We start from the raw sequence: 12,811 nt of genomic DNA, 5'->3' as shown, positions 1-12,811 counted from the left end.
GGAAAGCCCCTGGTGGGCCGGGCCGGTTTGTTTACCTGCCGCGTCCACAGGTCTGGCCGATTGCGGCTCCCACTGGCCACGGTTCGCTGCTCCAGGCCAATGGGAGCTGCGGGAAGCGGCATGGGCCGAGGGACATACTGGCCGCCGCTTCCAGCAGCTCCCATTGGCCTGGAGCAGCGAACCGCGGCCAGTGGGAGCCACGATCGGCCGGACCTGCGAACGTGGCAGGTAAACAAACCGGCCCGGCCCACCAGGGGCTTTCCTTACACAAGCGGTGTCCCAAGTTTGGGAAACACTGCTCTAGGTAATCAAACAGGATACAGGCCTGTAGGTTCCTTGCGTTACAGCCAACTATTATGAGTAACATATACTGGGATTCAGCATAAACAAAACCCAAGAAAATAACAGTATAATCAATCAAACCAATGAAGAAAACACATTATGCAATATAGCAAGCTAGCAAAATGGTCTTATGGGCTACAAGAGGAGAACTTCCCTAAAGTATTTGTGTTTTTGCTGGTGCAGAAAAGGATTCATGTAACTGAAGAGAATAGGTCATCTTATGTGTTGTTTCCCAATGTCCAGCTTATCTCATTAGCAAATAATGTTGATGCAGCAGAACCTGCTTAGCTGAGCATAACAAAGTTACAGCTATTGGTTTCAATGCTGTTTACATTGAATCCTAAGCCTTTGCTAAATCAGCTGTTGCCTCCCAAACAGTACCCAGAATTGCAAGGCAGATGGAGCCCTTGCATGCCTAGTGGCCATATTCCAGTGATTAATGATTCTGTGACATCTGCCTTTATGCTAAAATTGTTCTTTTATTTAATTACCTCAAATATATTAAACTTTAATTGACTCCCTTTCACTTTGATTTGTCTCAATTCCATGTTCTAATGAGAGATCTGAAATGCTCTAGTTTGAATTAAAATGGCATGTTTTGCCCTTTTGTTTTGGTAAAACATTGTCTCAAAAGAGTAGCTTTTAAAACAGAGTGTCCACCTCAGATTTGTGCTGAGCTGATGATTTGAGGGAAACTTCCTGAAAGTGCAATCAATTAGGCCATGGAATAGACTGGGGAAGTGGTAGAAGCTACTAGTAGTCCAAAGGGAAAAATCCTAGCAGATGACATACTAATAGTGGATTTTTAACCTGAACTGTACCCTTTGCTTACTGCAGTTCCCAGTGATATTACTGATATTAAATGTGCAAGGATTGATGCCTGATTGACATCCCTAGAGACCAAATTCCACTGATAATACACAGAGCAAGTACAGGAAAGGCAGAACAAGCTTCCTCTCCTCCCACCCCTTCCCCACTGCTCCAGCCAGAGTATCTCAAAAAGGGACTATCTCTTCAGGGTGAGAGAATAGGTCAGTCTCCATGACTTATCCAGTTGTGAGCCTCTCTTTAGAGAGGGTGAAGAATGTAAACAACTGGGACTGGGATTTTTACTATGTGGACACTGGTTGGCTAGGAACTCAATTAAAGCTACCAAACTCATTTCACATAAACCAGCATCATTCCTTATCTAGTCCAGTTGCTGCTGTTTGCTACCTGTCGTGCATTTATTAAATAACTTTTTTTTTTTTGCTTTCTTTTTAGATTTTAGGTTATAAAACTCCTTAAACGTGACAGGTTTCCCTGAACTAAGATCATTTGTGCTCAGCTCAGAACTTTATCAACAGCTTTTCCCCTCACTTTTAACTCAAGAAATAGTACAAGTTACGCAGCAGATTTATACCACATGTAGATGTTTGTTAGTTTCAAGCTGCAAGTGGCATGACACATTCTTTGGTCTATTTTTACATGACCTTAGTAATATTTTTACCGCTGCTCTCTGCTGTCATTGAGGTTGTACAATGGTTGTCTCCAGTTCTATTCTTCATTCTGCCTGGGCCATGATCTGCCACCCTTTTCTCTTCACTACAGTTGCTTTGAGTTGAGTTTTATCTACAGAAGAGGGTCAATACTTGTTCAGCTAGTAGTTTTAGAGGACTATCTAAGCACTTTTGACTGTGCATTGGATCCAGTCAAAGCAAAACTTCTTATTTATATGACAGCAGAGGTCTAAAAATGTCACTCACATTCACCTCAGGCTGTTTCTGTTTCAGGTCATCCAACTTATTTAATGCTTTTATTCACTGCTATGCATCTCTGTTCCATTTCTGCATTATTTGGAAATCACATTTTCTCTTGACTTTTCTTTTTCTTGCATCTTAGCCCTTCAATCTTCTTTTGAAGGAGATAAATTGATCCCAGGCACTTTTGTGTAGATTTTGCATGAGACATTAAAACTGAAGCCCTGTCTTCTCTATATGGACATTAAAGATCCCATGCACTTTTTGTAAGTTTGCCCAGCACCCTTGGCTAAAACGTTCTCTGGGTGCCATAGTTCATCCCAGAGTTGACTATAATACTCTGGAGAGTGAAGTGTGAGTGTAAATGTTTTTTTTTTCTTTTTAAATAACACATAGCTGAATCTGCATATTTTCATCTAACTAGTTACAAGTGTGTATTTTCAGTGAAAATTATTCCAACTAAGATCTTGGTTGTATAAGACTGAACTTTTTTTATTCTGTCATTCGTATCAGGACAGTGTTAATGTCAGGGCCTGATTACGTTATGACAGAAGTGAGACAGGTGGTGAGCTGTTTTTCATACCTTGTGCATATAAATAGTGAAGGAAACAAGTGTGGTGTGTACACAGCTCTTTGAGTTATGTAGGCATGTAGTGGAACCTGCTTATAGTGAATTTAGGTTATAGTGGACTTCTGTCCCAGAGCCCAATGAGAGATCTGTGTGTAAAGGGCTTGCAAGATTTAGCCCTTTATGGTGAAGTCATCTAGTGGTTATAATTGCATTCCAGCATTTATTCCAAGTGATTGCTTTACCTATCTGCTTCATTATTGAATAACACACCAGGTACAGCCTAAAACTCTACTCCATCTTTTTTAATGGACTCTCTGTAGGAAGCTTCTGTTGCTGTTAAAACACAGATTTTCTAGCAGCAGTAAAGGGGTTAAAGAGCAAAAAATGAATGGAACTTTGAGTTGAGATACATTAAGTAATTTACGAGAATTCCTGAGCAGTGGGTCTCTAGAAAGTTAAGCAGCCAAAGTTTGAGCAAAAACTGATGAAAGAAGAAGTGATAATGAAATTGGGCTGAGCAGTTTCTAAGGAGGTGCTCAAGATGCTGATATCTTGCACAAATGTCTGCTAAGAATATCTCATTCTTTTAAGTTCCTGACTCCTGCCTGTTTTTGTCACTGTGACAGTGCAGAGTCCGTGCCTAGTAGGGCAACTGGGAATTCCCTGGTTGTAGGGAAATCCTGGGTGACATAGAGCTGGAATAGCCAGCTCGACACTACCCACTCCCTTCCCCCTGGAGTTGGGGGCCATTCCTGGGTGCACTGGGAACATGATTGGAGACAGAAGGCGACTCAGCCGGAGTGTGATGAACTCTGGCAATCCCTTCAGCAGCCAAGCTATCTCTAGGATCCATTCCAGCCAGCATAATTTAGAGCAGGGATCGGCAACCTTTGGCACGCAGCCTGCCAGGGTAAGGCCCCTGGCGGGCTGGGCCGGTTTGTTTACCTGCCGCGTCCGCAGGTTCAGCCGATCACGGCTCCCACTGGCTGCGGTTTGCCTTTCCAGGCCAATGGGGGCGACGGGAAGCGGCAGCCAGCACATCCCTCAGCCTGCACCACTTGCCGTCGCCCCCATTGGCCTGGAGCGGCGAACCGCGGCCAGTGGGAGCCGCGATCAGCCGAACCTGCGGATGCGGCAGGTAAACAAACCGCCTGGCCCGCCAGGGTGCTTATCCTGATGGGTCACGTGCCAAAGGTTGCCGACCCCTGGACAAGGCTTTTACATCTGCTACAATTTCCATGGATTTGATTTGGCAGATTAAATAAACTAGTGTTTCCTCAGTGAATTTCTGAGGATCTCTCTGCACAACACAAGAAAAAAGCTAATTCAAAATATGTTTTTCTTTCCTATTTATTTTGTCATAATAGGAATATACTTTTTTAATTCATTCAGGGCTACATCCTTGTCCCATTTAAGTCAATGGCAACATTCCCATTGACTTCAGTGAGAACATAATTTGGATCTAAATAAGTGTTACATTTTTTATGATCACACATTTAATATTTGATGCCTGAAATGTACTTCTTTACCCTGTACATTTGTTACCATGACCAAAAGTGTCCCATTTGGCCATCAACTCTAGAAGATTACTAGCTAGATTACTAGTGCAGTGATAATGACATTTGTAATGTAAGGGCCAGATCCTGCAAACCCTTAATTACGCAAGTAATCCTGATTAGTCCACCCTGAAATCAATAGGACCACTCAGTAGTTAAGATCTACTCTCATGAGTAAGTGTTGAGAGGTCATAATTTAGGGCCAGGTCCTCAGTTTAGCACCCAATCTGAGAATCTGGCTTGGGTAGGTAGGTGGAAGGCAGGAAGGAATCCTTCCCCATCTCATGCTGCAGAGCTGCTCTGAAGAGGCTGTTTCAACCCAATGACTGTGGTCTTAAAATACGCACGCACACATGCACACACTCCTAACTCCAAGAGCAACAAAAGATCCACACATGATCAGTTCATCTGGCTCCAGATCTGCTTGCAGGAAGCCCTCTGTGGTCATCAAAGAAGGACCTGGATTTGCTTTCTAGCATTTCAAGTTTTGGGTAACCTTATTATTTGGAGCCACAAACACAAGAGAAACAGAGAACACTGTCTTTAAAAGGCCCTCTTTTTGTTACATACATGTGGAATGGAACCCCCCTCCAGTGGAATTCTTCACTGGGGGCTCTAGATGCTACTGCCATACAAATAATAATAATAAAATGTTGGCATAGCTATGGTTCCTTCTGATCTTTGTTTAAGACCCATTTTCATTTGTTCAGCATATACAAGTTTCTCCTCTGCTTCATAGTTTTCAGGCAGGACATTGAACTACCAACATGATCTCATCATGGCATTTGGCTTTTTCTATTCTTCTTCTATGACTTTAACAATCTACCCAGCAAACACAGGAGCTATTTATTCAGTATTTTACATCCCTGGCAGGACCCAGGTGCTTTATGGAAACAAGAAGAGTTGAAAATGCATACTTTTTTCCTTTGCTTAAGCAGTCTGAAAGTTGGCAAGTTCTGGAGGCTAAAATAATTTAGGGGGGGAAATCAAAGGGATTTAGATATCCACTGGCTCACTCTAGATTTATGAATTATTTTACAGTTCTTTTTCACTTGCTTGACAGTTGGCTCAATCAGCTAATTAGCCATCTGCCATGAATTCTGTTTGTTTCAAATCTATAGCCATAGATCTTTGTGGAGAAGTCATTTCTTAGGGGAAAAAACTTTTATATTTAGTGAATATATTATACTAGGTAAGCATTTTCCAGAAGATTTAAATACGTTAGAATAGTGAGAAACATTTTCTTTTCACAAAGAGTTAATTCAGACCTCAGATAGAGGTTCCTGGCTTTTCTTGCACATTTGTGCAAGGAGGGGATGGGCTTTCTGTGCCTGACTCATCCACCTGTGCAGGTGGCAGCCAGAATCCGGATGCTTGTACTCCCACTAGCAGGGTTGGATATCACAAGATAAGTGTAGGCATGTCTATGGCCCCTGCCTACCTTCAGCACTGGTTGGCATTCTATGGCTGACACTGGAGAGAAGCACACACTGCAACCATTTAAAGAGGATGGCAATATCTCTTTGCATTTCTCTGTTGCCCCTGGAAGTACTATGCCATGTGCTTCAGCCACTGCTGCTGGTATTTTTCCCTCTATACACCCTTTTAATACGGCATGGGCTGGTAAAGCCACATTCTGGCCCTAAGTTATTTACTGGTATTAGTTTCAGTTGTGTTGTCTTTCAGTTTGCTAAACATATTAAGAGTATGATTTGTGTAAGACTCTCTCCTTTCGTACTGCAGCATACAATGCGGGTTGAAGAAAGGGAAGCTAAGATGCAAATCAGAGACCTCCATTTTTCCAGATTAAACATTTGTTGATTTTTAGGCAACACATTGCTTAGCGTTTTATTGAAGAGGAAGTTTAAGACTAAAACTTAGGGGCAAAAATTCTCCTCTCGTTGTGGATAGCTAGTGCCTGCTCACCACTCACTCCACGTATGGAATTGCTCTTCCTGGCAATGGAATTGTATCCTAAGACTTTAGGTACTTGGATACCCCAGAAAATGTTTGTCACTTGCAATCAACAAGAAAATATACAGTCACTTGTTGTTTTCTGGTGTCAAGATTACTCTTCCCTACTGTGGGTTTTTGGCATAAAAAGTTGGCAATGAGATTAAATTTCTTAAGACATGGCTAACTTCTGTGTTACATAAAATGCATCCTCCTGGCACATGAGTCTTTTAACAGCTATATAATTTAAAAGAAAACCTGCTTTTACTTTCCAGATTATACCAGTGTCAGAAAAGATCAGAAGATGCTATTGTCTGCTATCAAAAAGCTCTGAGCTATATTGAGAAGTGTAAGGGTGAAACCAATCTGGAATGTATTCCTGTACACAAGAAAATGGCAGGAGTAGCACAGGTTCTTGGGGATCATGCAACAGCAATCCAGCATCTGGTAAAGGTGAAGAAAGTTTCAAGTAAGGCTTTTTGCTAAATGTCATGGTTAATAGATAAGCAAATCATTACCATAATGAGGCTCATGCACAATTTGTAAACATGTGTCTTTACTGCATTTTTTCAAAATATCATGACATTACTTCCTGTTAAAGGATTAAATGGTACACAGGCAGCAGCCAAGGCAGTGCATTAAAAACCCAACTCCTGTTAATAATAATGGGATTTGTGCATCTAAACCACGCTGGAGAACACTGAAAATTGCCCGGGATGCTTACAAACACTAACTCGGAGCCTAATCTTGTAAAGTTCTAAGCACCTTGAAAATGGCAATCGGAGCCCTTAACTCCTATAAAAAGACACTCAGCACCCTGCAGGATCAGGACTTATATTACTACTAAGAACATCTGAAACCATCAACACAGTTGGTGGTGCCTGGTTTGGTTTTGGTTTTGTTACTTTTCCCAAAGAAAGATAAAGCTTGAGAGACTTGTAAAGAGCTAGATACTTACACATATAGGTGGCACCCAGTGGCTGTTTGGTGGAATATGTGAAATGAGTCAGTTGTGTATTTCCTAGTGGGACAGATGTTTCTAAGTATTATTAAAACAAAATCCACCATCACAATGACAATAATTAGCATCTTGCTGTAGTCTGGGCAGAGCAGCTTTGCCACTAATAGATATGGAGTCTGAAAAGGCTTTTTACTTACTAGAGATGGTTCCTTTGGGTTTGAATTGAGATACGTTGTTGAGGCAGTGTTTTATGGAAGCATAAGAATGGCCATACTGGGTCAGACCAAAGGTCCATCTAGCCCAGTATCCTGTCTTCCGACAGTGGTCAATGCCAGGTGCCCCAGAGGGAATGAACAGAACAGGTAATCACCAAGTGATCCATCCCCTGTCGCCCATTCCCAGCTTCTGGCAAACAGAGGCTAGGGACACCGTCCCTGTCCATCCTGGCTACTAGCCATTGATGGACCTATCCTCCATGAACTTATCTAGTTCTTTTTTAATCCTGTTATAGTCTTGGCCTTCACAACATCCTCTGGCAAAGAGTTCCACAGATTGACTGTGTGTTGTGTGAAAAAATATTTCCTTTTCTTTGTTTTAAACCTGCTGCCTATTAATTTCATTTGGTGATCCCTAGTTCTTGTGTTATGAGAAGGAGTAAATAACACTTCCTTATTTACTTTCTCCACACCAGTCATGATTTTATTGACCTCTATCGTATCCCCCCTTAGTTGTCTCTTTTCCAAGTTGAAAAGTCCTAGTTTTATTAATCTCCCCTCATATAGCAGCCATTCCATACCCCTAATCATTTTTGTTGCCCCTTTCTGTACCTTTTCCAATTCCAATATATCTTTTTTGAGATGGGGCGAGCACATCTGCATGCAGTATTCAATATGTGGGCGTACCATGGATTTATATAGAGGCAGTATGATATTTTCTGTCTTATTATCTATCCCTTTCTTGATGATTCCCAACATTCTGTTCGCTTTTTTGATTGCCACTGCACAACGATTGGATGTTTTCAGAGAAATATCCACAATGACTCCAAGATCTCTTTCTTGAGTGGTAACAGACAGTTCAAACCCCATTATTTTATATGTATAGTTGGGATTACATTTTCCAATGTGCATTACTTTGCATTTATCAACATTGAATTTCATCTGCCGTTTTGTTGCCCAGTCACCCAGTTTTGAGAGATCCTTTTGTAGCTCTTCACAGTCTGCCTGGGAGGGACTTCATTATCTTGAGCAGTTTTGTATCATCTGCAAATTTTGCCACCTCACCGTTTACCCCTTTTTCCAGATCATTTATGAATATGTTGAATAGGACTGGGCCCAGTACAGACCCCTGGAGGACACTACTATTTACCTCTCTCCATTCTGAAAACTGACCATTTATTCCTATCTTTTGTTTCCTCTCTTTTAACCAGTTACCAATCCATGAGAGCACCTTCCCTCTTATCCCATGACCGCTTACTTTGCTTAAGAGCCTTTGGTGAGGGACCTTGTCAAAGGCTTTCTGAAAATCTAAGTTCACTATATCCACTGGATCTCTTTTGTCCACATGCTTGTTGACCCCTTCAAAGGATTCTAGTAGATTGCTGAGGCATGATTTCCCTTTACAAAAACCATGTTGACTCTTCCCCAACAAATTATGTTCATCTATGTGCCTGACAATTTTGTTCTTTAAAATCATAGAATCATAGAATATCAGGGTTGGAAGGGACCTCAGGAGGTCATCTAGTCCAACCCCCTGCTCAAAGCAGGACCAATTCCCAACTAAATCATCCCAGCCAGGGTTTTGTCAAGCCTGACCTTAAAAACCTCTAAGGAAGGAGATTCCACCACCTCCCTAGGTAACCCATTCCAGTGCTTCACCACCCTCCTAGTGAAAAAGTTTTTCCTAATATCCAACCTAAACCTCCCCCACTGCAACTTGAGACCATTGTTCCTTGTTCTGTCATCTGCTACCACTTAGAACAGTGTAGATCAGGGATCGGCAACTTCTGGCACGCAGCTCACCAGGGTAAGCACCCTTGTGGGCCGGGCCAGCACATCCCTTGCCTGCGCCGCTTCCCGCCACCCCATTGGCATGGGACGACGAACCGCGGCCAGTGGGGGCCGCGATCGGCCGAACCTGCCGCGTCAGCAGGTGAATAAACTGGCCCGGCCCGCCAGGGTACTTATCCTGGTGAGCCGTGTGCCAGAGGTTGCCAACCCCTGGTCTAGATCCATTTACTATTGTTTCAACCAGTTTGCCCAGTACTGAAGTCAGGCTTACCGGCCTGTAATTGCTGGGATCACCTCTGGAGCCCTTTTTAAAAATTAGCGTCACATTAGCTATCCTCCAGTCATTTGGTACAGAAGATTATTTAAATTATAGGTTACAGACAACAGTTAGTAGTTCTGCAATTTCACAATTGAGTTCCTTCAGAACTCTTGGGTGAATACCATCTGGTCCTGGTGACTCAAATGACACCTCAATCTGGGACAGTTCCTCAGATTTGTCACCTAAAAAAAATGGCTCAGGTTTGGGAATCTCCCTAATCCTTAGCCATGAAGATCGATGCAAAGAATTTGTTTCGTTTCTCCGCAATGGCCTTATCGTCCTTGAGTGCTCCTTTAGCTTCTCGATCGTCCAGTAGCTCCACTGGTTGTTTAGCAGGCTTCCTGCTTCTGATATACTTAAAAAAAATTGCTATTACTTTTTGAGTCTTTGGCTAGCTGTTCTTCAAATTCTTTTTTGGCCTTCCTAATTATATTTTTACATTTCATTTGCCAGAGTTTATGTTCCTTTCTATTTTCCTCACTAGGATTTAAACTTCCACTTTTTAAAGGATGCCTTTTTGCCTCTCACTGTTTCTTTTATTTTGTTGTTTAGCCACCATGGCACTTTTTTGGTTCTCTTACTATGTTTTTTAATTTGGGTTATACATTTAAGTTGAGTCTCTATTATGGTGTCTTTAAAAAGTTTCCATGTAGCTTGCAGGGATTTCACTTTTGGCATTGTACCCTTTAATTTCTGTTTAACTAACCTCCTCATTTTTGTGTAGTTCACCTTTCTGAAATTAAATGCTGTGTCCTGCAGCAGCCTATGATTTAATTAGTCTGTGGACAGAGGTTCTTAGCTCCTAGAAATATCGATCCCACACCTTTAAGGACACATTTCACTTTAAAATTTGTGTACATTTAATTTTCTTCAAATTTACGCCAACATCTTGCATCTGGGCTGAGAGATCATATGGCCAGTTTCTGACCAGAACCTTTACCTTTCTGTTTTATACTTCTGTAAGCAGGGGTTTATAATGGGAACACTGACTGACTCGTAATCATTACAGAGATTCTGTAATTAATAAAGTGATGAGTGACAATTGTTTAAGTCTTCCTTAAATAATAAAGCATCAAGTGCCTTTGTATCCAAGTTGCAAGTCTATCTGAAAGTTTTAATTCCTGTTTGAAAGTCAGAATAAAATGAAACTGAAAATCTCCATTAATGAGGTTGAATAGAAAACAGTAACCATTCTGCCTAAACTCAGGAATGTACTGGATCACCATTACACTAGAAAAATTCCTGGTGCTTTGCCCATGATACTTGGCAAACATCCCCGGTGCTCCCTATGCTGTAGCAAATTGCATTTTTCAGATCATTTCACAGCTGACTTTATTTCTGCTGCTGTCTGCATTCCTTCTCTCCCACTGCACCATTTACTCAGATTGTCTTGGGATGGACTACATCACTTACATGCAAGAGGAAGGGAAGAAGTGAAAGCAATTGTGTAGTCTATCCTAGGAGTTAAAGATGTATTGTTAGAACATGCCAGCTAACAAATTCTAAAAGTCTAGTGTAGACAATGTCATGGAGACTTTAACACTTAATACATTGTTCAAATTAAAGCGTAGACTCTTCCTTGTGGGTCACTTTGACCAGCTAATGTGTTAAAATACAACTAGCCTGGTCTATGCTTAGGTTTTAGTTAGGCTGTGTTTGCTAATCTGTTTTTTTAACACCACATACTAACACCATTGTCAATATTCTAGCGAAGGCCTAAGGGGAAAACCTGTGTATCTGACAGACTAAATTCTCTCCACAGGCCTGAACATTTTCCAAAGTGGCTATGGCTGAAGCTCTTCTGCGTACACTTCCATACAGTCTGAGGGCTTGATCCAAGTCCCTTTCAAGTCAACAAGTTGGATGTCAATGGGAGTTGGATAGGGTGCTAAGAGATTACCAGCAAGGACAATATATCCACTAACCATAGAGCAGTGTTTCCCAAACTTGGGACGCTGCTTGGGTAGGGAAAGCCCCTGGCGGGCCGGGCCGGGCCGGTTTGTTTACCTGCCGCGTTTGCAGGTCCGGCCGATCGCAGCTCCCACTGGCCGCAGTTCGCTGCTCCAGGCCAATGGGAGCTGCTGGAAGCAGCGCGGGCTGAGGGACATACTGGAATTATATAATCAATGCTTATTAAAATATTATCTCTTGGCTTTTGTCAGTTGTTTGTCACCCCAACATTGCTTAAGAAGAGTTTTTTTGGTACCACATATGCATGGTGCTGATTGAAATGTAATAGGCTCTTTTTGAGTCTTTTAAAATCTTTTCTAATGGCCCAGTCCTACTCACCCTTACTCACAAGCGATGTCTCATTGACATCAGTGGGATTATTCATGTGAAAAAGGGTTTGCAAGATTGGACCCTAAAGGTGGAATGCCCAAGGAAAGTTGCACTGTAGTTGTAATTTTTCCCCAATTGGAACTTCCTTTGTGTTCCTTGGATGAATTCACTTGTTTTCAGTTGTGCAATATTTTGCATTTTATTGATATCAGCAGGCTTAAGTTGGGGTTTAATGTACAGATATTACAAGAGCCTATATCTTGATAAGGTCTGTGGGAATGCTCATTTGTTCTACTTTGTAGTTAAAATCCTAAACTGTTGTTCACACTAGCTACATTTCATTTTTCTTTTGCCGTCTGTCTTTCTCGTGCCATTTTCCTGCCTTTTCTTCCCAGTTTCATATAAGGAATATGTACCCAGGAATGTAGAGGAAGGAAATTTTATCTTTTTCCAAGCAGGTATTGTATCCAGTATACCTGAATCCTCCTCCTAGTCCAGTGCGGACTGTTAGATTACTGCCATTTAAGCGCCTGGTTTTGCATCTTTTTGCCTCTGCCCAAGAGAGAACCAGGAATGGACTAGCAGGGCTTTTGGAAGTCAGGACTGAGGAGTATAAGCAAAGCTATGTGTGAAAGGTTGCAGTGTGCCCCCTATATTACACCTGGCTTACGCCAATACTGTTGTCTCCTCACTTTCATAAGTACCAACGTCACTTACCAATTAAAAAAAGATTCTTATGTCAATACTTACTTTAAGCTTTATCACCTAAACTACAGTGTAAAGTTTCCTAAAATTTCTTATAGGACCAGTGTATGCTGATGTTCTGCCTTTGGGCAGCAACACATCACTTGATTTGCAAGTGCAAACCAGAGACTTGTGTTTTGTGTTTTGTCACTCTGCTATTTGTGGCTTCATGTAATTTTAGTGGGCGTTTTGGAAACTCTAGAAACTCTTGCAGGTTTCCCTTTTCTTCTGCCCTCTCTCTCCACTTCCTTTCCCTCACTCTCAGCTACATTGATCCTTTTTGATAACTCTTTCTTCTCTAAAATCACTACCTTCTGATGTTATGTGCATGGCTACCTTT

General features: G+C 41.8%; 1 protein-coding gene across 1 annotated transcript in view; it reads left to right on the top strand.

The window, feature by feature from the left end:
• Nucleotides 1-2,625: 2,625 nt before the first annotated feature.
• Nucleotides 2,626-12,811, top strand: part of TTC23 (tetratricopeptide repeat domain 23) — a 28,737-nt gene continuing 18,551 nt past the window's right edge. The window contains exons 1-2 of the mRNA XM_034784901.1: nucleotides 2,626-2,646; nucleotides 6,399-6,614. Of these exons, the coding sequence (XP_034640792.1) occupies nucleotides 2,626-2,646; nucleotides 6,399-6,614 (237 nt within the window). The remainder of the gene's footprint in view (nucleotides 2,647-6,398; nucleotides 6,615-12,811) is intronic.

The sequence above is a fragment of the Trachemys scripta genome, chromosome 10 (assembly GCF_013100865.1).
Source record: "Trachemys scripta elegans isolate TJP31775 chromosome 10, CAS_Tse_1.0, whole genome shotgun sequence".
NCBI classification, from domain to species: domain Eukaryota; kingdom Metazoa; phylum Chordata; order Testudines; family Emydidae; genus Trachemys; species Trachemys scripta.
This window is presented reverse-complemented; position numbering and strand designations above follow the sequence as displayed.